Below are 27,845 nucleotides of genomic sequence, written 5' to 3' on the forward strand. Positions count from 1 at the left end.
CTACTAACCTTCAGAAAGCACCTAAAGACATGGCTTTTTGAGCAGCAACTGGCCACCCCCCCCCCCCCCAGCGCCTTGGGACCCTCCCGGGTGAGTAGTGCGCTTAAGAAATTACTTGACTAATTGATCGATTGACTCTCTGGCTCCCAGTTCCATCATCATATGTATTCTCACACAGCCACACTAACGCACACAATCAAGACACCACAATTTTCAAAGGTGTTCATGGTTCCCTTGAAGGATTCAGGCATAAAAGTGGCAGAAAGATTTGCAGAGATCAAAAATTGATAGTGTTTTCTCAGGGAGATTTAAGAAAGAATAATCATGTTAGAAATATATATACGTAAATGGGAGAAAAAAGCATCTTTGAAGATAAACCAAAATCCTCTGTATTCTTAAGCAATGAAAAAGATGTATTTCGAGCCGTTCACCCAAAGGCTTATGGGAAATATGTTTGTCTTGTAAATACCATGCATTTAGTCTGCTTTCCTACGACAGCCCAAAATGTCATCTGTTTGTAAATAATTCATGGCGGAATACCCAAAACAAATGTAACTTATAGTCAGATGTCATAGTGACAGGCAAAAATATATGACCGCTTTCCTTCCCTAAAAAAGAATTATAGCATTTGGTGCTTCAAAGAAATGCATAAAGTCTGTAATTTAGACAGTACTGTTCTTGTCACTGCGTATAGCTATTGAATCGTACAGAAGAATATTAGACACTCTAATAAACTGACTGTTGTGTGTTGATTTAAATCGGAAAGGTGGGTGCATGTTCTGTAGCTATTAGTCGTCATTTGGCACTATCTGTGTCAAACCAGTTACCAGTGTGCCCCTGCTAATATAATATGAAATGGTGCTCACAGAAATTAAACCGACACGCTCACTGATTGGAACATGCTAAGTACCTAGACTTCTGCTTTACTAAGCATAGCAGTGTTAATCATAGGAACTCAGGGTGTGCAGTAAACAATAGCGAAGCTTTGGGTTTGGATGAAGATCTATAGAGCATATTCTTTCTGGGCCTGCTTCTCTAAAGTCCACTTTCAAAATACAGATGTTTATTGTAAACATTCACCTCTGTTTTGACTATGTTAGAAATCTGAGAGTGCGTCAGGCCTTAAGTAAAGTTACAAGGAGATGCAAATAGGTTGATAAACCTTTGTTTGAGTAAAAGTTAGAATGTTTATTTCTCAAAATCAAATGATAAACATACAAAAACAATACTGGCTGTCCAAAGCGGCGAAAGAATTGCAATTGAATCAAGGCTTGAGCTACTACACATTCCAAAGTTACAGTACAAATTACTAGCAAGAATAACTGCGCAAACTATATTACATACATTTAGATTCAGCAAAGAAAAGACATCAAATGTTATTATGTGTAGCAAGCATAATCAGTGAGAACCCTGACATCAGATTAGAATATCATGTTTGGGCTTCATGCAAAACAATTTAGTCACACAAATTTGGAAATGCATCTAACTATGCCTCTATCAAATAGTGGTTGGTACCTAGAAACAAAAAGCAAATAGACATACCAATTAATGACATTATTGGTATAGCTCTCGTCAAATTCTATCAGCAAGCTAAGATAGTCTTTATCATCAGGACATCAGCCTGGTCAGCAAGGGATCAGGTTTAAGCATTAAAGTTCAGAATGAGCAAAGTCTCTTTAATCAATTAGAGAGAATATAGCTAATGGCCTAACTCTCAAGAAGAATAGGGAGAATGGTGTATCTCCTCTCGGTGCAGTCTGGCAAAGTTAGAATTCCTAAAACTACGTCCCACATCCTAATTGGTCAGGGGATCCCATGTTCACACTTTGTCCAATGAAACTAAAACTTCAAATCTACATTTCTACTAGTACATGGTTCACATGTTGATGATTGGTTCTTGTCTCTTCCATTCTCGTCATTGCGCTCATCAGGTAACAATATTGTTGCAGCTTATACTCCAGTCAGTGAATTCTTTGTCTTTTCCTGAGAAAGTCAGTCTCACACACATTAAATTAAACACTGTTGCACTAGCAAGTACATAATCTTCTAGCAAGCATTTCTCATGAGAAAGGCTTCATCTACAAACATTTCATCAGCACAGTGGAAAATCACAATTGAATTCTTTAGATAGCAATTTTATAAATCGATTAAGATATGCAGCTTGACATGAGGCCCTGCAACTAGGCCAAAACCTTGCTAAGACCTACAATTGATAAAGCTAATACATAATGCATAACCTTTTATATTACATATTACTACATTAATCAAACATAAACTCAACATTTCATATTAATAAGCCACTAATAAGTACACTTTGTGAACACTGGTGGCCACTCTGGTGGGTGCACCATCAAAGTGTGCCTTATTTTTCCCTTTGTTATTACATTTTCTATGCGAATTGGACACTCAGAATACATGAATATTCATTAATAATTTCATTAGCAACTCAGCGTTAACAGAAATATTTCAACAGCTCACAAAGAAATTAAGGAGCACTTTGGGGAAACTGCAGCTATCACAGATTTACAAAACTAATCACATGTGAACCCTTTTATGCACTTGGAAAGAGGGTTGTTCTTGTGACAATAAAGTTAATTTGCACTCGGTAACTTTATTTTTGTTTATTCGAGTACAATATCACTTCTTGTTGAGGAAAAAAAGCATTCAATCAACGTTTTCTGATTTGTGGATGTAAATTTCCCAGTCTTGCAATCAGATTGTCGCCAGTCCTTGAAGGAAATAATCATATATCAGTTTCAGAATTAAATAACTTGCAAAACATTGGTGACGCGCAGAAGGGATTGCTAATTCCTACAAGTAGTCATTCCTTAATTGACTCGCACCCACCCGTAATAGATCTGCTCACATGAAAAGTCTGCTATGTTGTGAAAATGACAAGTATTCCATATTCATAAATCCCATTCCCAAGGTTAAATTCCGACCATTTCCGATTCTGTTAATCATTAAGGACCACGCCCCTTAAATACATCTACTTGTACACCTCTGACTAATTTAAATGCACGTATTCCTTTGAGAAGCCGGTCCTCTGCGAATTCTGAAATATAAACTTAATTGATTTATTTTGGTCTCGTTTTCCTTTCATGAACATCACCACTTGCCTTACCAAACACATTACAAATAAATCCACTAAGTGGAAAGTGGTCTGTCAGAGATTACAAATTAAAGACTGATGAGTAATTATGAGTATCTTCATTGAGAAGCTTGCAATTATTACATGAGCAACCTATATTTAATGTGCTGTTGTATGTGGTAGATGGCTGTGTCTAACTGGATATAGTACTGTAATTAGGATTTTCTCTTATGCTCTGGTTCCCTTTACAGATACAGGAAAGTTGTGTCCAACAATTGTACAGATGGTGTGAGAGAACGGTACACAGCTAAACCTCAACAGTGTCCTGGTAAAGCACCACAGGGGCTGAGAATTGTCACTTCGGATGGCAGGCTGACAGCAGAGCAAGGGCATAATGTGACTTTTGCTCTCCAGTTGGAGGAGGTATGTTTATTTTCCTAATACATTAGATATGTGTAAAATCCTGCAACTCCATATGCTTAACATGTCTTCTTCAGTTAAGTCAGAAGCCAGCACTATTTGTTAATGGCAGTCATACTCGCTTAGCTTAACAGGTATGACACGGTTGACCTTCCCTAGCAATCTCACCACTGTCTGCCATTGTGCTTAAAAGAAAGGAGATGCTCAATAATGATGCCCAAAATCAGCTTAAAAGGAAAGAAGCCAAGATATAAAGATGGCCCGTAGAGAGGAAAAAGCACACAGTATAAAAAACCTCTCGGCAAAGCAGACTGTACAAGAGAAAAATGAGCAAATCCAAAACAAGGAAAAAGTAATCACGAAAGCAAACCTAATGTAAGCTGGAAAGGAAAAAGAAGAGACTGAAGATTGTGTTATGTCCAATGTCTCGTGTTGTGAAGCACTAAAGAATACAAATATCCCTTTATACAGTAACTAGGGCAGACAACGCCCCCTCTCCCAAGCATGGCCTGGAAACATATTACATGCATCGCAAAAAGTCAAGAGCACAAACTTAATACAATCAATCAGCATGAGTTAAAAAACAAACTTAATATTAAACTACTATTTAACTCTAATCTTGGGTTATGGAGTAGCGTGCTACTTGCCACAAAGCACTTCAATGTCTCATCAGGGGTAGAGAGCGCAATGGAGACCAATTTACAGTTACACTTACAATCTGGTATTAGCATGCCCCTTATATATAAATGGTACTTCCTGTACCAAGATAGTACTTGCCGTAGAGACCTCCAAGATCTAGATATCTTCATAGCTAAGAAACTGAGTCCCCCTTCTGTTGCCCAATGGAGCTTATGGGGGCTTCGCTTACCAAATGTTAAAGATGTACGTATAGCATGTCAATGTGGTGCAGCCAGAATCCAATTTTGCCACAAAGCATAATACTATTTCATTGACTTTCCCCCACTGGTTATAGATGTCAATGTTTTTTTTTTTAACAATATTGCCTTCCAACTCTCATATTTGATATTCCTGCTGCAATATCGGAATTCTCCATATGTAAGAAAAATTCCACTTGGCCAAAAGAAAATAATTTCTACTAATCAGGTTTCATCATATCGGTTTTAGGACACTGCACCGTTCACTCTACTTTGTTGAACTGTTTAAATTAAAATACCCTTTGAAACCACATGCAACAAGTATACAATAGTAACCAGCTCCAAGATGTAACTGAAAGCCACAATACTTTGCCTATTTAGTATCTCAGAGGGAAGTTTGTATCTGGTCAACTGGAATTTTAAGAAAAGGTGTTGTTTGTTACTTATGGATTTCCTCTGCTTTCGTTGTTAGATGTCTACACAGGTGGTGGATGCTGTTCCTTGCATTCCATCACTGCATTTTGTAATCTAGTGGCCTGATTTAGATGTTGGCAGAGGGGAATACCGCAAATGTGACGGATATCCCATCCGCCATATTTTAAACCCATTCTATCCTATGAGGATCGTAATACAGCGGATGGGATATCCATCACGTTTGCGATGGAGCATTCTCTCTGCCAACAATTCAGGGATTTGGCTACTGCAGTTGCATTCAGCATCAATGGAATGGATGGTTGAAAGGAAATACATTCAAGCATCCTAACCACAATTGCTTGATATTTTCCAGAATGCAAATTTAACTAAAACATGTGAATTGCAAAAAATGTTTGAGCAAATATATTTTTGCAAGGAAACAGATTGAATTTGTATAGTTCTTGTTTGGAATTTATCGAGCACGAACCAGGGTGCAGAAGGTATGAACACTGTACAGCTACATAAATGACCATGATGAAATGCTATACACTCTTCTGTGGTGTGACCGCTTTCACAGCACAAATCAGTGCTGCACCTGAAATGAGTTCTTCCGTTTGACAACTGTGTGGAATATCCCTCTTGCTATTCCTTCTACAAAATAATTCCCAGAATTTCTTCCTGGTTCTATTTCCACTGGAGTTACAGGGGTCTCCAACCTTTTTTGCAGCAAAAACTACTCATGTTAATGAAAATCATCCAGAGCTATGAATATTAATAGAATTTTAATACTGACCACATCAGACAAGATGTTTGTTTTAGATATAAACGTTTCAGTTTTGTAGGCTGGGCTACAAGCAGGGGAGCTACTTATGAGTAGCTCACAACCTACTCATTGGAGACCCCTGCTCTAGACTATAAAAACATTATCATTCCCTGTGTGCAGAGTTTCCCTCAGATTTTTGCCTTCTGTTGCAGAACCCGTTTTTTTGGGGCATTAAGACTGTAAACTAACTGCTAATCAGTGGTCAAGTCCTTGTGTTCTCTACCTAAAACATGGTACAATTGGCATACACCTAATTGTCACATTTATATACTTGTAAGTCCCTAGTAATGGTACTACATACACACAGGGCCTCCTATTTAAATCCTACTAGAGGGCTTGCAGCACTCATTGTACCACCAATTGAAGTAGTCTTGTAAAACATCTGAGGCCTGCCACTACAGCCTGAAGAGCAATTTTGAACCACCATTTTGACCTGGCAAAATAAACGTCCTTACATACCTAAACCTTCCTTTTTAATACATATAATTCACCCTTAAGGTAGCCACTAAATGTCCATATGCCAGGGTGCATTGTATTTAAAAAGTAGGCCATGTGTGTTTACCTTTTACATGTCCTGGTAGTGAAAAGCTCCTTAGTTTGTTTTTACCACTCTAAAGCTTACTCCTTTAAACGACTTACATTGAGTTGTCTTATTACACTTATTAAGTGTTAACATTAGATTGAGATGGATAGAAATGTTATGTTTATTCTGAAATTAATTGTAATTTAAAATCCTCTTTCATGGTTAAAGTTGGATTTGACGTTGAAAATACCACTTTTAGAAAGTTTTCCTGTCCAAACCATTTATGCCTCCTGCTGTGTCTTGTGTCAGTGACTGTCACTGGTTCTGCTATTGATCTTTGGGTATTCCTTCCAAACAGTGAGATAAAGGGGGACTAGAGTTAGTAGGATGGGCCATTCTGACATGATGGCTGGCAGCAGAAATATTTCCTGCCCCTCTTATACATCAAAGGGCTTGCCTCCGGCACACACAAAGGAATTTAACTCTAGATTTTTGTCACCCCAGACTGCCTGGGGTTTTGACAGGTGCAGAGAAAACCTTTCCAGAACCAGATGTGGGGTAGAAGAGGGAATTTCCCCCCATTCCCCACCAGCACACTTCAGGACCCCTTACCTGTATTACAAGAAGAAGGACGTTTTTTGTTCCCCAGGGGACTGACCTGGTGCTTGAGGCCTGACGTATTCCCTAAAGGACTGCCCCATGGCTTGAAGCCTATCTTGTTCCCCTGAAGATGTCCATGCTGCTTGAGTCCTGCCTTGTCCGCCAGAGGACTGTCCTGCTGCTTGAGGCTTGCCCTGATTTCTGAGAAAGAAGACTGGATCTGCTCCCTTTCTGCCACGATCTTAGGCTACCTGAGTGACTCCAAGGGTCATTTGACTGACTTCCTGCTCTGAGCTACAGGGACATAACAAGCTCCTGAGGCCTCCGTACCACTGCCTAGATGATCTGCTGCACTGATCCTGCCAGGACCCATAACTGGATCTCTCTCATTCCTGCTGGCCTTTGCTGAGAGTGAGTCACTGATCCCCAAGAGGTACCTCGCCTAGCCCTGAACCATTGGCTGTCATCTGAGTGACATAAAAAGTGAGATCCTGAAACTTTGAACTTTTCATGACTGCAAAGGGGCCCATTCAATGCTGAGACTCTGCTGCCCATGATGACAGATGAACCCAACCTTACACCCTACACTGACTGTCAGCAAAGCGAGATGTGCACCTCGTGCTACATCATCAATGGACCGCAGTGACCCCCAGTGCAAAGCTACAGCATCAACCAACTGCGGCAGCCAACCCGCCCTTCTCGCTTCATTGACCACCATCTGCAATGCTGTCCCTGCACCTCGCAGAGCCTACACCGCAAATAGAACTCTTCATGCTGGACTTTGAGTAGGTAACACATTCAGCCATACTAATCTGGTCTAGCACAAACAGATTACTGCAAGAGGCACTTTGTGCATTCAGGTGCTAAAGCTACTTAAAACCTTGAGTTTGCATGTCTTCGGTTCTTCTGATTGGATTTTTGTTGTTTAGATATCATTTTATTTATTAACATTTACTTTGTTTTTCACAATTGGTTTGGGAATTTTCTTTTGTTATGTTTTCCGTTTATTACAGTTGGTAGCCATTTGTTTATATATATATATATATATATATATATATATATATAGTTGAAAATTAAGAAATACATTAAAGAAAATTGATGTGTTCTTGTCTTTACCAGTGCTTGTTAGAATAAGTCTTTAAATTTATCTCTATTTTCTGAGGCATTATTTACTATTAAAGCCCCATTGATACCTTCCAAATTTGAAAGGTACCAATGCATTTTATTGTTTAAGTAACTCACAGTGATTGACTGTAGGCGTAAAATAAGTGGGCTAAAAAATGTCTGAATGGTCTATGTAAGGAGTGCCCAATGTAGGGCACATAAGTTTAGAATTATACCCAATTGTGGGGGCATTCAGCGAAGATAAATGTACATACTTCAAACTAACTTTAACTATTTTAATAAATTAGCGGCTATTCTGAAATTCTGGCATAAATCTAGACCTCTTGGACTTTTGCTAATCGCCCTTTTTTATGTCTTGACATAAATTTTTTCCGCCCTGGATGTGAAATCACTTGTCTATGAAGCTGAAGCTGAGAAACACCAGGAATGTTGCTTGTACACGTTTTGAAATGCTGTAATTATTCAACTAATGGGGAATTCTGCTACCCATTTTTTCTGTTATTTTTGCAGTCTTTATATAGGCTGAACTGGCCCAAGTGCATTAGAGCAATTTTTCTGAACCCCAAACTATATTACACAAGGTTAATTTTGCAAAAAAACATTTTTCATAGGCATAGAGAGATTAAGGGCCTGATTTAGAACTCGGCTGACGGGTTACTCTGTTACAACGGTGACGGATATCCCATCCACTGAAATCTAAATCCCATTCTATCCTATGTGATTTAGATTTTGGTGGATGGGATACGTTGTGACAGAGTAACCCATCCACCGAGTTCTAAATCAGGACCTAAGTGCTTTCCGAGGACAACAAGATCTTGAGCCGCTGCAGTGCTTCAAACCTGGAATCCCAGTTCCACAGTTTCATCTCCTCTGTAATGGTCAATCCTATAAACATTTCTGATCCAACCAAACATATTTCACCATGTTCTCCATAGTCTTCTTTCTAGTTGCAGAAAGGGCTTTATAATACACAGCTTCATACGATGTTCTAAGACGATCGCAGGTTGAGGACAAATTCTGCCTCTTGCCATCAGAAGAGGACAGTACTTTATCATGCCTGGCTCCTGTGGAGTCTTACTAAAGTGAGAACCAAAAATGCAGTGAGTGTTCCCCATTAAACTTGCTATCTAAATATTGTGTTATATATCTTAACTTACATTCCTGCATTCATCCATGTGTTACCAGGGTTTAAACGGTACGTTAACGTCAATGTATGGATTTTAAATCTGGGGGCACTGCATTTGTAAGTGTCATGTAAGGTGCACAATCTTTTAATGAAGATAGATTTAGAAAGCGCACAAATACTAAAGACAAAGGATGCCCTGGCGCTAGTGAAATATACACGGAAAAGAGGTTAGAAGAGAGGCAGAACAAACAAATCAAATGAAAGTCTAGAGATTGAAAAGAGGAGTTTTCTGTTGCTTGCGAAAAGCTGTGATGAGGTGTAGAGCGAAGGCATATCAGGGAATAGCATGAAGAGATGCAGGCAGAAAAGACACGTTCTTCCGAATGAAACTTTATTAAAACCCAGAGATTTATTTGGAGAAATATAGAGAATTCTTTTATTTTTTATTTTTTTATTTTGTGTTACATAAATCAAAATCGAGAACTCCTTTTTTTTTGTGATTTCCCCCTACCCCCCCAAAAAAGGCTTCTCAATGGTTTAATGAATTCTGAAGGGTATTTTCGATTCTAAGTACAATTTCCAGTGTAAACAATTGTGTGCACTTGCTTAATAATCAATTTTTGTACCTCAATTCCTATGCCTTGAATTTTGTGGAGTACCTACAGACAAATTGGTTCACAGTGTTACCTGAATCAAAATGTTTACATTCTATAATGAGTTATTGTAGAGCTTGGGCATCCATCTACCAAAGAATTGGCCAATAAATCTCAAATCCATGAGCATGATGTACCCCGTAAAAAGAAACCTACAGCCAAATTTTGTTGCAGCTAGTTTCACAGTGAAGTGACTTAGGTGCTTTTTCATGTTGACACCTCTTTGCCTGGTATTTTTCTTCACAGGTGGCCAGTCCAACATGCAAACATTTTTGAGAGGTAAACATCAACATCACACAATCATCTTTTTCACTTTCACTTACTATTGATACAGAAGAACTTTTTGATGATTTAGATGACAATCAACTTTGTTTGGTTGATTTGTCTCAGTTGGTGTTATCGCTTGTGCTTGTGGGTGTGCCTCGAATGTAGCTTCTGGAATGCTTGGTGAGCATTTTATCTTCTCATCGTGACACACTTACTTTTTCCTTCGCCTTGCAAACTGTTACAAAATGGTTCTCTTTCTATAACCTTTGCAAATCTGTCCAAAGGGAGCGCATTTACCTTCATATGGAAATGACAACCCACACCTGAAGCACAACTCTTTTTTGGTGGAGACATCACCTTGTTTTCCTTAGCTTTGTGTTACTGCCTGCTTTTCATGTTCATGACTGACTCACTTTGGCACCTCTGGGTCCATGTCAGCAGCTTGTCAATCAGTACGCTCTTCAGTTCTGGCAGCCATGAGAACTCACTCCAGACTAAGATTTTCTCTCAGCATTTTTTATCTGAATGATTCTGACCAGCATCCATCAATAACCCGGAGATGTATTGCTTCCTTAGCATTAACATCATTAAACATAGTGTTTGCTGAGTGTATCCATTCTCTCAACAAGCTTGCCTATAGTTACACCAACTTTGTTGTTCCTGAATGAAAATGTACATTATGTAATCTACATTCGGCATTGGATTGAACTCGAGATTCAAGGCTTCTTTAATATGACAGTATGTAATTTCATCAACTCACAGCATTTTCTTTGACTTATTTTACTCTTTCACCAGCAAGATTCTTGAGGAATTTGATAATCTTCTTGTTATCCATTTTTTCTGGTGCATAAATGAAATCATCAAATGTCTCTATCCAAGCAGGCCTGTTATCCCCAAAATTCTACTTTTTGGCGGCTTTGAATGGTGGTGGTAGTTTCAGGATTGGCTGACACTGAAAATGGAATTCTGTCTGACTTCACTCAGCGGCCTTGGTGAACATCTCTGAGGTCTTTCCACATGGCGGCCTTTGGGTCATTTTTGATAAGTCCGGGAAACATGGCCTCTTTCTTGGTTTCCCTTGGAAAAACCACTGATCACTTCTTCAGGTATGGACGGCTCCATGAATACAACCCTACGCACTTCTGCTTGGGCCACTTTCCAGTTCTGGATAACCCTCTTTAATCAGTTCTGGTAAACAGATGATAGTTTCTTGTATCTGAATCACTTTGCTTTTAGGCGTTGTTCAAAGCACTTCTTATCAAAGTATTATCTTGAAAATTTGCAGTCACTATTTGCTGCTCTTTCAAAAGCTGGTTGTATCCGACTTTAGCGTTATCACTCCATGTGCTTTATAGCTTTTTGTTTTGTAGTAGCACACTAGCTCTGTTTCTGGCCTTACCATCAGGTTCTTGGCCAATGATGCCTAGACTTCTCAGTGAAGCTTTCTTTATTTTCAAATGCTTAACACCGGCTCAAGCTGTGTTTTGACTTCACATACACCAAATGTCGATTCTGAACTTTAAAAAAGGCACATGTGGCAACCACATGGAGTTTGCTTGGATCACGGCAAACTCTCTTGGAGAGCAGTGTTGGTATTCGGGTTACTTATCCCCTTTTCTCGTCATCAGTTGTAGCATCTTCCTCAGCTGGGGTACGTGCCAATAACTATGCCACACACGGAGCTGTATATTACACATCTTTGTCCGTCTGCGTGTAACTGCAAACTCAACATTCTAAACCTGCATTCACTTCAGAGTCTTTCAGGAGCCAAGAGAGTTCTCTCATGCATAACTCACACAACACTACATCAGTGTCTTGTTTATCAGTTTCCATGAAAGGAGAGCTCTCACTTGTTCCTATTGTCTGCTGCCTCTGTTTTGATGGTCATGTTGTTCTGTCCTATTACCTGTGCGAGGGTCATTTACTTTTAATGAGACTGTGGTTCTAAGGTACTGCTAGTATCTCAGGCTTCACTTTAAATAGCTGTGCACTGCTGGCTTTAGCTGTTGCTGGTGGCCCGCAGTTTTGGTGACCTTATAGATGAGAGGCTCTCACTTCCAAATGACAGTGTAGTTCTGGTGCTCACCTGCTTATAGTTCCTCACTTTTAATGAAAGACGTTCTTGTTCCACCAAACGCCTAGTGTCTCTGGCCCTCAGTTTTAAAAGATAATTGAGTGCGTGTCTTCTGCTAATGAATGATGTAATTATAGTAGGCTTATCTTTTACTTCAAGTGTTTGACGCCCTCTAAAGGAACTCCTGAACGGTGTCATGGTAGGATGGGGCTGCAGGAGTTAGGAAACTCATCACATTGCAGACTTACAAGCCAGGAGTGAAAGGAAACATTATTCCACTATGTTAACACTATAGACTATCTCAAGAATTTAGAAGGGATGAAAAGCTCAAAGGTTTTTTTTGGCAAAAAATGACTTTAAGTAACGCTGTTGCAGTAAATAAAATCTACAGCTTTATATAGTGCGTAAAAATTGAGATTTTGTAATTTACAAGATGGTGCTTTGGAGCCGGAGACAATAGGCAGAGACAAGTGAAGGTTGCATTGGATATGAACGGACCCCTTCACCTTTTGGCTTATAGCCAACAGATCTGTTAAAGCATGAAATTACGATTTTACTGTGCTGAGTTCGTAACAAAACTCTGTTTCCCTGCTAAGTTTTCCTTTAACAGGAATAGAAACTGTTCCACTATTTCCTAATATAGGTCCACTTGATTGTTCTTATATATTCTACTCTACAGCTCCGTCGAGCCGTTGCCTCTTTAAGTTCAGTCTGTAATAAGGCTAAATATAGTTTTTGGAGATAAACATGCCTATCCCATTTGAAAGTACAATTAAGCTGCCTTACTAGAGTTTTTTTTTTTTTTTTTCACCCCAAAAAAGTAGGAAATAGCAAATGCAAAATAAATACGGTACAAAAGTTCGTCGCTTTAGAAACTAAAATATTACCTTTGCCTCCTTTCAAAAAATGCACTATACTAGCAATGCTCTATTACTTTTGAATTTGAAATGAAAATTGTATTATAAGCACAACAGACTAGAAGAACAGGGACAGTTTGTACTTGCTTCCGCTCTTGACTTTGCTGATGTAGAGCGTATCCAGCATGCTAAACCGGAATGAATAATGTGTGCCTGCGTGTATTATTTGCTTCAGGGTGTGAACATGTGCCCAAGGGGAATCAAGGGAAAGCAAGTACATTGTATCTACTTCAGAAGTTTAATCCAGTTGGAACATAACCTTAGAGGTGAAGGCCATGCCTTGTAACCTCTCAGGTTCCAGACTGACTACATTTAATGGACAACACTTTTCTCTAAGTAAGTTCAGTCCTCTTGATTTTCGTATGGTTTCCGCGTCTCTTATATATGTAATGAGAATGTCGGGATGCTTAAGATCTGGGATCATATTGCTAAAAGTGCCATTGCAGTTTAAAGGGTGTTTGGCATGTTCTTTGCACTCCTGCTGCACTTTGGTATTTCCCCTCCCTCTGCAGTGCGCCCTTGGCACAGATCTCATGGGGTACTAGAAATTCCCCAGTTATATTCATGATGAGAGAATGTATTCGCTGACTATCCTACCCTTGTTCATGCCATTAATGTCCTCTAGTTTCGTTCTACAATTTTCTTACTTTACTTAAGATTTTTTACATTTTATGTTTTTGAAATGGAGGCCTGTAATTTATATGTGCATGTCGATTTGATGGTCGTCATCATTGAATACAATCAAGCGAAAAGAAAAAAAACATAACCCGATATCGATACGCTATGGTCCTGCCTTGTGTGGAGAAAATTCACAAAATGATTGAAGAATCAGAGCTTCTTTCTATGAAAGAAAGTGACAATGAAGCGAAAGTGATAAAGGTGTGAAGTATGAGGGAATGTTTCGTTATGAGCAGGCTCACCCGCAAAAGGAAACAAAAAAGACAGAAGGATGAGTACAAGATCCTCACAGAGAGTATAAGCCGAATTTAGGACCCTTGTTACTTTTTTCCTCAAGAGCATAGACTGTTTAAAGCCCAGAAGAACTTAAAAGGCAGAATTCAAAATCCTCAAAAGTTAGGCGTTAGGAGCCATTTATACGGCCTCCGTCTATGCCACACACATCAATACGACCACATTTGTTTTCATGTTGTCTGGACTTGAATATGTCTGTCCTAGCTCTGGGTACCTCCTACATGTGTAGTGGTAACATTCTATCGACAAGCTGGCTGTACTCTCAAACCCCTGACAATCTCTTTGTACACTGCTCCTACCAGTCTCGTAAAAAGATTAAAAACATGAGACCGAATCACTCTTATGACGCTGGACATGCGCTACCTTCTATTTTAGGCGTGCATGAAATTGCTAACATGCTGACAGAACTGGATTGTAGTAACAATGACAGACCATTCTACCTGGAAGTAACAACGTTTATCTAAGAAAGCCCATAAGTCACAGGAAGCTAACACATGGATGGACATTAAAACAGATATACGGAAAACATAACACCAGATACAATTATTTTCTCACTGTAGAAAAAATAATTTTTTGGCTGATTACACATTGGCATTTGAAATTATGAATACGAAAACTGTTACTCAGTTCCCATTGCATGTGCTCTGTCTTCTAATCATGGTGAGAGATTGTCTAACGCTTATTATCTTGTCTAAAGTTTAGATAGTAATGGAGAGGGGATTTAGGGCCAGATGTAGCAAGGTTCCAAATTGCGAGTTGCAATTTGCGAGTCCCAGCGACTCACAAATTGCAACTCGCAATTTGGAATGCAAAAAGGTATCTCAGACACCTTCTGCGAGTCGCTATGGGGTCGCAAAGACCCACCTCATTAATATTAATGAGGTGGGTCGCAATTTGCGATCCCATAGCGATTCAGGGCACTCACGGGGATGGTGGCCTGCTGGGAATAGCAGACCACCATGTCTGTGACTGTTTTTAAGTAAAGCAGTCTTTTTCTTTCAAAGTGCAACCCGTTTTCCTTAAAGGAAAACGAGCTGCACTTTGAAAAAAAAAACGAAACCTTTTGTTTCGGTATTTTTCAGGGCAGGCAGTGGTCCATTGGACCACTGCCTGCCCTGATTTTTTTTTTTTTTTTTTGCCAGGCACAAAGGGGAAGGGGTCCCTTGGGGACCCCTTCCCGTTTGCGCCTGGGTTACCATCCACTTCAAGTGGATGGTAACTGCGCTTGCGGTCGCAAATGAAAATGCATAGCATTGCGACTCGCAAATAGGAAGGGAACACTCCTTCCTATTTGCGAGTCGGAAATGCATTTTACATAGCAAAGACACATTTGCGACTCGCACACGGCGATTTTCGCCGTTTGCGAGTCGCAAAGTCTTTGCTACATCTGGCCCTTAATCCTTTCACAAACATAACATAAAAATCATGAGTTAAGGCTTGCCATTGCAGCTGTGGAGGCCATTGGGCAAAGCTGCATACGACATAGGTCAAAGGAAACCATTTTAAAAATGCCAAATTTCGTATTTGAGCAAAATCCCCTATATGTCGAGCTTTGAAGTTCAAAATGTCTCTGTATATAATCTCAAAAAGAACAACATTCCTAATATTGCTATATCCCTGTGCTGCAAAACTACAAAGGTCATTCCTCGCTGCACATGACCTTTTGGCCTTTTTCTTTGGCGAGGGCCTATTTAGGAAATAGCTACAGACATCTGTTTCAGTGTTGAAAATACTTTTGCCAAATACATTACAAAGATTATTTTGTATAGACGTGTTTGTCTCTACTTGAAAGCCTGAACCTTAAATATTTTAGCTTGAATCAAGCTGCGTTTCACCAGTGGCAGTAATTAGCCATTTGATGAGGTGAAAAATACTGCTCCTGAGAGAGAACAATGAGGTGTAACCTTTTGGGAGGAAGGAGTTGTTTACAGGCTATTCATGAGACGGTATCTTAGAATGTGGGAGAGGGGAGTGGACTGGAACAGCAAATGGCCTTTAAAATGAACTTATTGAAACTCTCCAGTGCAGTATGTTTAGGGTAAATAGCACTAGAGTATCATTGGTGCCTTTGAAACTGCCATAGTACTATCCAAACGTTTTCTTCTAGCAAACAAATGGAGGATTAGGGCACAAAATCGGCCTGAGTGGGTTTCAAGGATGTTCTTTCAGCTATATAAGACAGCCCGTTGGTGTGATTTCAGAGCTACGCATACCGACTCAAGGGTCCTCTTGTTTGTGAAGACTACTAAAGCATGAAAGCTAGAATAATTTGCAATAAAATTGGAGGAAGTACTTTAAAAGAGGACTAGGTTGGCTGTGAGAAAGTTCTTTGGACTAGATTACAAGTCCTTACCAATCATTGACAAGTTGCTCGTATAAGGAACGCTTCCCACCATTACTGATGCACACCCTATGAAGCACGTCCTATTTGTGCAGTTGAGTACTACCTTCTCAATGATCACGTACCTGCAGGAACCTAAGCAGGGGAGATACCACTTGAAAGAAGATTGATCTTTGTTCTTGAAGACTAAAAACATGGAAAACAGCTGGAAGCTCAGGTGACCTTAAGTTTTATTGTTGGTGATATCAACACATACAATGCACAGATCTCGATTCATTAAAAAAGTGACTTGGACTGCAGGGAAATCATTCCTGTTGCACCCAAATTGGGGCCTGAAAGAGGAAGCCCTGTGGTGCTGGGATGTCCCCCCCCAGGTGCGTGAATATGGCCTAACCATCTTCTGAACTCCAGAGCTACTGTGGTAAATTTAGAGCTTAATATCCCTGTGCGTCATACTCAATAGATGCATGCATGTATAGCAACAAATCCATCGTACACACTGAGTAACCATCACAATATGAAAATGTTCCAGGACCTACTATCTCTTCTTTAGTCTATCCTTTAGTCTTTTCCTGAGTATTTATCACCACCACCATGACTCAAGAAACTATTCTTTGAGTCCGGTGATGTCCTGGAACATTATCAGCTTCCTTTATCTTCAAAAATGTTATTGGTTTGTGCACCCTAAATACATGAGAAAACATTCTTAGAAATATATTGGAAGACATTATAGGCTTTATAAAAGACATTACATATCATATCTTAGAGAAAAGCATGGTCCGTAAGGGCCAGATCAATTCTAGATTTTCAGAAGATCAACTGATTATCCAAAAGAATCCTAGTTAAATTATTTGAATGCATGTTTAGTCCATTCGAATATTCTGAACATCTGTCATGAATCCTGCTTTTTCTTCAACATTGAATCTCCCTTTTATATCACACATTTTATATATTAATAATTAGTTGCACTGCCCAAGAACACAGCTGCTTAAAAATCAGACGGCTTTTATAACAGACAACATAGCTTTTATTATCAGACTGAATTAGAAGACCTAAAGACAATATTGCTACTGCTATCAAATATCATTAAATCAAGAATTTACACTTTGCATTGACCAAGCTGTGATAATAAAACTTGTTTCTTTAAGAAGAACCGTCAATGAAAAAAATGGAAAAAAGTAATTATCAAGAAGGAAAATGGTGAATAGATACAAAGTATAGCAAACCATTTACAACAGACTGACATGAGAAATAGGCTTTGAGTTAAACTAAGAGATGGTAATTTTGTATCACAACTCACAGGAACGTAACTGGGTGTAGACTGGGTGCACACTGGGGTTTAGCAGATCACCCTTGGTCAGCATGCCTTCCTCATCAATGCATCACTATGAAAACACAGGCATAGCCAATGTAATGAGAGTTCTGCCAGTAGAGAGAAATGAGGAAGCTAAAAAGGATGACTTTGCATATGCGTTCTGGGATGAATTGCTTTTCAGGCACGTTAGCCCCCCTTGGTGTGGGGTTCAGGAACCCCTGGTCACAGTATGGAACTGACAGCAGTTTGCGTATGTCATCTCTGTACATTTGCCATTGGAGCCCAGATGAGCAACATGGCAGCATCAGAGGTGGCCCTTGGGCACTCAACCTGCCTGTCTCCTCCTTTTAATGTAGACAAAATACTATTAGTACAAAATATCCCCAACACAGTCAGAGCTCTCCTTCCACCAATCAATCTGTACTGCGCTTGTGAACCCAAACCACCTGAAAGCAGCAGTTTCAGGAGATGTTGAGATTATTCAGAGCAGTATGGTGAAGCTGTTGGGTTTGCGATAGAGAACCCTACTTTGTCTGTGCCGCTCTGTTTTTTAAGGTGTGAGAGTATGTGTGGGCATGTGTTTGAGAGCGAGTGAGGAGGGCATGCACTGATGTTTAATGTGCTTTACCAGCTTACTATGTATGTGAGTGAGTGTGTGTGTGTGTGTGTGTGTGTGCCTGCCAGTTTTACATTGCCATTGTCCATCCTTTACATTGTAGTGGAAGGAAATGTGCAACAATACTGAGTGAGTAGGTATGATCTGGCCTATAGGGAAAAGGATAATTGCTAATGTCCTTTCTGTATGTTTTCTCTGGCTTCAACAAGACTTACAAGGTTTGCGATCCTTATTCTACATGTTGTGTTTGTGTCAGGGAAGCCTGTTCTGCTACTATGTGCACACACATATGGACAGTTTTGGTACCAAATACTTTATGTAGGACAAAGCAGGATTTCATAGCTCAAATTGGATTTTGCATATAGGGTAGACTTGTTGCCTCGCCTCAGTTCAAGCCTTTACTTTCAGAGTTAGTCAATTTTATTTAATCCTCAGAGTCTTCCAGTGGACAAGGATGGAAGATATAGCTTGGGCAGGCTTCGGGAGTTCAGGTACTTTCACTGTGAGGTCCTGATGAAGGCTTTTTCGCTACCAAAATACTTAGAGTAGGACAAATCAGGATATCCTGCCCACAAAGGCAGCATCCTCCCTGGGGGAACCTCAACACATCATTCTGAGTTAGGAAAATAATTAAGTCCCTCAAAGTTCCTGGTTTTAGGAAAGTTCCCCTTGATCACTGCCGCAGTAATTGGGTCCTCAGGACAAGCTTCTAGGATGCCATGTCTCTCTTCAGCCGGAGCCTTCTTGGGGTATAATCCACAGTAGCCAGGCGGACCTCCTTCAACTCATAGAGCCATTTTGCCACCTGTTTACTGCAGTAACAGGATGATAACCACTTGATCCTTGGAGACCCATTCCAGTCCCTGAGTACCAGCAGACAACAGGAGATATTGCACGTTCTTTTTTCAGCCCTCTGGCATTCTTCTTAATTCATATATTTCTTCACATGTACAGAAATGTTGTGTACAGGTGGTGGTGCAGTTTATCCTACCTTGTTAGCCCTGTACATTAGCAAGATTTTGGAGGAATCCCTAAACGTAATCCTAGCAACTTTGAAGCCAAAACTCAACTTACTTTTCCAGAAAGTCCTTTCTCAATTTACTACAAACCTTCTCAGAGTTCCTAATCTAAATTACCCCAGTCTTCTTCCAATTGCTTAAAACTCATCCCTACTTGTAGCTACTTCTAAATGACTATGAAGATCCCTCTCCTCAGGTAGAGCTGTAAATAAGTTTCCTACCTGCTTGGGGCTCAGGGAATGTGTCGTTTCAGTTCCTGGACCATGTCAAGTTAAAAAGTTGAGACCAACCCTGATGGACCGTGGGTCAAATACAGTCCCAGATTCAGCAGTCCTTCTTCAGGGCAGAGTATCCACAGGTCTAGCATTGTACTAAAGTGGTAGTGTCTGAAATCCTTCTTTTAGACATATTTGTGCCTTTAAAGTGGGGAGAAGCTTCTAGAGGCATGCGCTTGAAGTGGACAAATGGCCTATGTTCCTGACCCTGGCTCCAGACGAACTACAGGGTGTATGCAGCCCTTTGTGTGGCGACAGGACACAACCTATTCAGGTGTAAGTGATGCTTGACCCAGTTCCTCCCTCTTATCCTGCCTTTGATGGCCCATGCAGTCACACCTAAGCTCCCATTGAGTGTGAATGTCTAGGAGGAATAAACAAAGCCAACTGCCAACTACACTTAGTCATGTGACCAGAGATAGTGTCCTGGTACCAAATGTCTAAGGTAAGAAAATGACAACTTTCTAAAAGTGACAATTTCAGAATTGTAATTTAAAATACCACTTCAACGTAAGTTAAAATTTTACAATAGGATTCCAGAGACACCAAACATGATCCCAGTTATCTCTTCCCATTTAGAAATTACACTTATAGAAAGTAACAAGACAACTCCAATGTCAATCTATGGGAGAAATAGGCCTTGCAGTAGTGAAAAATGAATCTTTGTTTTCACTACCTGGACATTTAAAACTTAATAGTATATGTCCAGCTTTTACAATACACTGCAATTTGTCCTTGTAGTTGTCCAGGGCCTACTTTAGGTGTGACGTGTAATAAAAAGAAAGGTTTGGGCCTGGCAAAAGGTTTATTTTTCCAGGTCAACATGGCAGGTTAAAACTGCACATACAAACTCTGCAGTGGCAGGCCTGAGATATGATTTAAGGGTGACTTAAGTAGATGGCACAATCAGTGCAGCAGGCTCACTAGTAGCATTTAATTTACCGGCCATGTGCACATGTTGGGCATTTCTCTAGGGACTTATAAGTAAATTAAATATGCCAGTTGGGTACCTCACAGCTCCACATATTTTATGGAGAGAGAGCACAAGCACTTTACACTGGTTAGCAGTGGTACATTGTGTAGAGTCATAAGGCAACCACAATTGAAGTCAGCAAAAACAAGAGGTCTGAAGGCAAAAAGTTAGGAAACCACACCAAGGATGCTAAGTCTAACACTTCACAATTAGATAGTGGATATAACCACAAGGTTAAACAATCTAACCCATGGGGTCTCAGCAAAGCACTACACCGCCTATGATGCCCTCTGCCCCTGTCTATGGTGTTCCTCATGGCCTTTTGTTACTTCCCCACAATTAGAGTCTAGGCAAGATGAGGCACTGTTGCATTTGAAGTGGTGGCCTCATCTGCAACCTGTAGGTCATTTTGAACATTTCCTAATCCTGAATATTCTCATTGGTAAGGACTACATCTTCATGCAGAGTTAACTTTGGAGGAGTCCATGACTTACCTGTTTAGGTGAGATGCGGCTTGGATAGAGCCAGATGATACCCATAATTGCTTACACCATAAGAGTTTTCTTCAGTATCTCCTGACCATAGTGTCAGTCTAGTTTCTCCCTTTCTCGACAATATCAGCACTGCAGGCTGGATTAATGGGTGCTCAACTTTATATTTGTGACCTTTGGGCTGGGGCAGATCTCCTGCGGCAATGGTTACTCAAAGATTATGCTACACGTCAGTATTTGTAACACTAGTCCTTTGGGCACATTGCAGGGTTACCAGACAGCACATTGTTGTTTAGTTCCAAGTGTGTTTCCTCACTTGAGCATTAGAAGTACTTTCTGGCAGACTGGCTGACCCCTCATGATTTGGGTTGGCCTTGACAATGTCCTCTTGGCAGAAGGATACTTCTGGCTGCTCCTCACACTGAAATATTACTGGCTTCTCCTCCTGGACGCACTCTCCTTCTGGAGGCCACTCTTCCCTGCCAAGCAGGCAGGCAGGCTTCCAGGTGCTAGGCAGGCCACTGTTTCTTCATCAAGTTAGGAAGATTCCAGGTGATGTCCCCTCACCTGTGGGAGTCTGGTTGTCATAAAAACACCAGACTTTGTCACACTGCTGGTCCTACTCCTTAGTCTGGAAGAACATGCAACTGGAACAAAGTAGGCTTCTGTTGATTCCACATTTACACTTATTTTCCACACAGGAGATGTGAATCCATTAAATAAGGTAGGTTCCTTTTCTAATGTCATTTTCTGCTGTAGTGCCTAAACATCCTTTGTGCTAGGTGATGGCTCTCACAGCAGGTAGTGATGATGCTGACTCCAAGCAGGTGCAACCATAATATGGGCAATACACTTCAACAATCTGGGTGAGATTTATCCCTTCTCCATCTTGTGCCATGTTGCACAGAAAATGGATCTATCTGACCCCAGTATACCTAGTTATACTACAGACATTTCTTCACTGTCCCGCATGTGCCACACATGCACCATAATCACACCCGTTCAAAGCGCATAATGGATGTCAGTACAAGGGTCTTGGTGCTACTATGATTTGGAGCTATTGCCTAAATGGAGCCTCTGGACCACACTACTTTCTGGCACAGAAAAATGTTTGTTCAAATCAAAAATTTTCAAAAATTTGAATGCTTTCAACACCTTTTCATGTCAACAGCGCACAACATGAACAGTAGTCCCATGTCAAAAAAAGAAGACACACTTGGTTCTGTAACCTTGCAAACTACACCTTTTCTGGAACTTGACTTTACCATTGGCAGGCCTGTGCCTCAGTGCACAAACTAAGTTAGGATGTCAGTTTCACATGCAGTTGGGTCACTTAGAGCAGAGGTGGACACCGGTGTGTAATGTAGATGATATTCCCATTCCAACAGCAAGACCGATACGTTGGATAAACCATTTCAATACCAGTTCACTCCGAGGAAGAACAAAATACACTTTTAGGAAGTTACTTCTCCACTAACTGTTTAAAATATCTTGCATATTAAACATTAAGTAGCATGCAGAAAATAACTTTGAATGAAGGTTCTAGTAATTTAGCAGGTGAAGCTACTGCAAGAGGTTATTCTTAACTATTCATGGAAAATATAACTTGGTCTACACTGTGACAAATAGCTCTTTACATTGTATGAACATATTTCTTCTTGCAATCTAGAATACTGCGGTTTATAACAGTCAGCTTTATAAATGAACTTGATTAGTGATAAAAAAAAAAAAAATGAAAGTAAACCTTGATTAGACATAGGTCCTTCAACCCAGTTATGAAAAAATACCTTTTATTCACAATCAAACTATTTGAAAATGAAACATTTGCCTACATTGGATTAACTGTTAAAAATAGGTGTTTAACTATGTTTCTAGCTGGTCTTAAACACAAAATAGCAACATTAATATTTTCATCTATAATTTTGTTTTCTATATAGTACTGGCAGTCCTGCCTCAGTGAAAGTAGCTTTTGTGGCTAAGTCACTGTAGGGACATGTTGACAATAATTCTCTCCCTGTCCAACTTTTATATACCATCCACCTTACCGTGTGGGCTACAAGGACTAGATATGGAGAACTGTTAATTTTTAAGAACAATGCCTTTGCCTATCAAAAAGTGCAATTATGCCAGTCTTTCTGCTGATTTTCACTTAGTCAGTCAGACTACAATGGAAGGAAGGCCTCAAGCTATGTTTTGTAAGCTTACCCTGTGTTTGACACAATAGGTGTGGCAGTCCACATCTGTCATTTAACTTCTGGGTCCTGTGTGCATTTTTACACTTATATAGGGAACTTGATGGCAGGTTAAATATATCAATCAAGGGTAAGATAATTTAACCATGTTTAAATGGGGAGGTGGGCACAAAAACTTGATGCTGGCTTAGCAGGGGCAATTGTACAGAGTTCAACCAACAGCAAAAGTGGAGTCCAAAAAAAGGCAAAACATCCAGTGTGACCATGCAGAAAAGGCGTCTTTGTTAAACTCAAATAATATCACATGTAATATCACTGCACCTAGTTAATGAAAACCATTGCACTTATGCACAATAAAAACGCATTAAAGTCAAACCGTTACTCTTATAAAAAAAATTAAAAAAACATGAAGTTAAGCCATTACACTTGTATCCCATTCAATAGACGAGTATCATTTTATACTGAAAGTTTATTGTTATTGTCCCCTGGTGGAAGGCTTGTTACTATGTCTTGTTGTCAGCCATGGTTGCATCAGCCAGGGCGCGCGCCACACCATCCAGGTGTCTCAATGTATGGGCGATCAGTTTTTGGTTGGCAGAATTAAGGCAGATTACGGTCACATGTCTGCATGTGCAGACTCCCTGAAGAACCCACAGCTGTCTCAGAAGTCTGCGGCACTCCTTCAGAGTCCTGGAGCACAGGCAGAACATGTGGGGTACCGTTTTGAGTGCTGACCCTCAGAGCCAGCAAAGTCTGTCTTTTGCGGGCCTTCTCCATGGACTCTCATGTATGCCTACTGGGAGGACTCACAAGCGATAGATCAAGTACTTTCTCTTAGTGCTGTAAGTTAAGACTTCTCTCAGAGATGGCTGGGGAGCTAGGATCTTATAACTGTTTAAAACTAGCCAGGCATTGTGTCTTTTCTCTAGCGCTATCTTGTCTTCAGTGAGGGACAAAAGCTTTGTTGTTTTTTTGGTTTTAAAAAGTTTGTGGTTGAACACTGATGACCATAAGCTCTCCGTGTCAAACTGCTTTATTGAGGTGTCAAGGTATTTTTGTGCCAGTGAGCAACGCTTCATCTTTATTTCTTCCCATATGCTATGGTTTATAGTGTTAATGGCTGCAAGCCTTGTTTGAGTAAATGGAACTCCAGTCTTACCGGTGCTGATGATGTATGCCTTAGGAGCTTGAACATTTGCCTGTAGATAATCACTACCTTGATGTCCAAGACCTTTGCATCTCTACTGCGAAGTGCAATACTGCTGTATGCAATCAGCGGGACCACCTTAGCTCTTGCTACCTCTAGCAGTGGGCTGAGCATATGCTTGTTCAGTTTAGTTGACAATGTCCGTAGCCCCGTAGAAAGCGCAACCCCCTTCTGTCTTATGTCTTCTTTATGTTTAAGAAAGGAAACAATGACAGTTAAACAGGAGGCCCAGATATTTATAAGCCGCTCTTTCTTCAAGCGTGCTCCCACCTAGCCCAAGGTTGTAACCCCCTTCAGGGATCTCTTGCCTATTATTGTGATATTTTTTTTTTTTTTGTGGTTACTTTGCAGCCGATCTCATTTTTATACATTTAGCACCAATCCTAGTGGATTGCAGAACATACAGAGTAGTGATTCAGCTGATGTATAAAAGTTGTTGTGGTACAATAAGGAAGCTGTTTCTTCCTGTTATGTCTACTATAGAGTTTTAGGATTCAGCCAGTGACCCCACAATGCTGGACCCAAAGAATATTTTTCTATTCTTAACAGCATGTGGTCAAATACCTACAACGTCTCTCGTATGACATTTAACTTTTAAGCCACTGGTGCAACTTCAGTGCCAATTTTTTTACTATAATATTACATAAAAGCTCTGTAGCTATTTGGGTGTAACCAACTTGACCGCCTATTATAGAGATAGAGTGCTCACATTGAAGAATGGAGAACAATATCACAGTGGTCTAAAAAGAAATGCAATAGTAAATAAAAACTGTAAAATAGAAGTGTATTTTTGTGATGTGGCATAGTTGCTTTATTTCACAGAGCAAGCTTAAGGGGAATTCTCAAAATTAGGAACTATGCTGATGGCATTTAAATGTTGCTTTTGCCCAGGCCTAATAGTGAGGACATTCACAACCTCCCTGGAAAAAGATAAAGGTGAAACATGGCTGTCAAGGAAGCATCATTCCATACTATAGTAACGAAAATGTGAAGTAATGAAAAACTTGTTGTGGATCATGAATTTGTTTCTCCACCACAATTAACTGCGAACATTTGCATCGTAATAATAATCTTTATTGTTTAGTTAATAAAAACCATAACAATCATCTCATAAAACAACATGTTTAAAGATAAAACATCTCTAAAATTCTATAAAATTACGTACGTCCTTGGCCATGAAACCATGCGAGGATCTAAAATCAGTTTCTTAATTCTAAGATGCAAAAAAGTGCGTGATTAAGTATGCATCCTGGATGGCAGGTTTACGTCTTTGGTGTGTGCAGTCAAGAATTTGATAAATTTGCATATTAATTGTGCATCATTAGGATCAAACATTGACATCACCGCTGACCGACAGGAACGAGTCCCATTTCTCATAAAAAGCGGTTTTAATAGTTGTCTGCGGGCTTCTTTTAAGGCTGGAGAAATACAAATCAGGTGAACAATATCTTCTTTCGGGCCTTTGCATAGCCTGCAGGAAGTCTCTCCTCTATTCTTCCACGATGGTTGATCCGCTCTAGCAGGAGATGCTCCCAAACGCAGAGTCAAGAAGCGATGCTTGATGTGAAGTGCAAAGGTTTCGGCCAGGTATTGTGATGGGGCCATGGTGGTATAAGTGTGCATTACCAGCCAGGCGTGTGAGCGTTGCGCAAGTTTAGCTTTATCATCTATAAAAGATTGGATACTTATTTCCTTTTTTATGGCTCGACACAAAAGGGAATACGAAATGTTGGAATCCCATAGGTACTTTGTTTTCGTCTCTTGCAAGGAGTTGTTCAGGTATCTGTTGTATACTGAATTAGGATTGCCGTTTACTGAACTCCATAGTGCTGCTACTAGCGGGCTGACAGTGTTTTTACTTATTTTGTACCAGATCTTTATTGTGTGGGCCTTCCTGTCGAGCTGCTGTTGTGTTAGACCAAATTCCAGCCTTATCTGTGCAGGGGAAGCAGAGCGAGGAAGATTGAAGACTTGCTTATAGATTTTTATTTGCTGCCTTTCCAGAAGGCTAGCATCTTTCCTGTATTGGGCTGCGCTTCCGTATGTAATTGCTAGGAGGAATTTAGCCGACATAACCGACATTAGTGGTTTATATGATGGGCTCTTTAATCTTTTAGCAAGAGTGCAGAAAGCGAATGCCAAGGCTTTGGACTTCTGTAGAATAGACTGGTTTTGCGGCACAAAATTGATCTTATTGTCTACTGTAAGTCCAAGATATTTGTAGCTGCAGATCGTATCGAGAGTGAAACCGTTCAATTTTATTTTGTTTGCAGGATTCAAAGAGCAGCCTATTGACATTGTTTTTGTCTTTGAAGTGTTAACCTCTAGTTTGTTTGTCTTTGCAAATTCGCCCAAGGCAGTAACCAGTCGTTGCAACCCTGTTTTTGTGTGGCTTAACAGAACAATGTCATCAGCATACAATAGATGTGTTATAGCCAGACTTCCCATCCTTGGAGAATGTGAGTTGGTTGCGTCTAGTTTTGCAGAGAGATCTGCCATGAAGAGGTTAAAGAGGTGCGGGCCAACACGCAGCCTTGCTTTAATCCTATATCTGTTGGTATTCTCCTGGAAACTTTTGAGCCGTCTGCTACCTTGATTCGTACCCAAGTTTTGTCATACAGCAATTCTATACACCTCAAAATACATTCTTGCAAACCCCAACTCCGTAGTTTGTTCCAGAGAATTGCTCTGTGCACACAATCAAAAGCACTTTTGAAATCCACAGAACATATGTGTAAATTTTTCTTTAAGCACTTTGCTCGGTTTGGCTATATCTCCTAGCGCAAGAATGTTAGTCACTGTGCCGTAGCCCTTCCGGAAACCAATTTTATTCATAGGGACCAAGTTATTTAAATTAGACCAGGTGAGCAGGTCTGCTAGGATTAAAGAGGCAACGTATTTGGCCTCACTGTCAATTAGAGCTATCAGCCTATAGCTAGCTGGGTTTGCCCTGCTGACTCCTTTGTGTATAGGATTAATGATGGATCCTTTCCAACTATCAGGAATGGTACTGTTACGTTCGACTTCAGCATATAATATTGACAGAGTGGCTGACCAATAATCGAGATCCGCCTTAAATATGGCTTGGTGGGACCATTAGGGCCAGGAGCCCCGTCCCTACGGCTCCTTCTGATCACCTGGGCTACTTTATTGGCACTGAATCTCATATCACTCTGAGGAACGTCTGTAGGTTTTAGTGAAGCCTTCAGTTGCTGATTTTCTACAGGAGGGGTTGGCTCAAAAAAGATGTCTAACAGGTAATCCACCCATTTATCTTCTGAAATTGAAGTACAGTTTATTACTCTTGCTTTTCGGTCTATTTCATTCACTGACATCCAGAATTCTCTAGTATTAGCCTTTCTTAAGTTGAAAAGTAATTTGATCCAGAAATCCTCCTCCTTTTGGGTTCGTATTTGCCATAGCTGTTTCTTATATTTTTCCGAAGGGTTTTGATTTGGGCACATAAAGATTCTGTAGGAGGTCTATCTTTTGTGGATCTGAGTTTACGTCTCAGATCCTTTCTTAATTCTAAGATA

At 40.1% G+C, this 27,845-nt stretch overlaps 1 protein-coding gene across 3 annotated transcripts in view; it reads left to right on the forward strand.

The window, feature by feature from the left end:
• LOC138300266 (VPS10 domain-containing receptor SorCS1-like) overlaps positions 1–27,845 on the forward strand; it is a 2,596,073-nt gene that overhangs the window by 2,215,096 nt on the left and 353,132 nt on the right. For all 3 annotated transcript variants that reach the window (XM_069239431.1, XM_069239430.1, XM_069239429.1), the window contains exon 18: positions 3,343–3,514. In XM_069239431.1, the coding sequence (XP_069095532.1) occupies positions 3,343–3,514 (172 nt within the window). The remainder of the gene's footprint in view (positions 1–3,342; positions 3,515–27,845) is intronic.

Source organism: Pleurodeles waltl, chromosome 6, assembly GCF_031143425.1.
Source record: "Pleurodeles waltl isolate 20211129_DDA chromosome 6, aPleWal1.hap1.20221129, whole genome shotgun sequence".
Classification (NCBI taxonomy): domain Eukaryota; kingdom Metazoa; phylum Chordata; class Amphibia; order Caudata; family Salamandridae; genus Pleurodeles; species Pleurodeles waltl.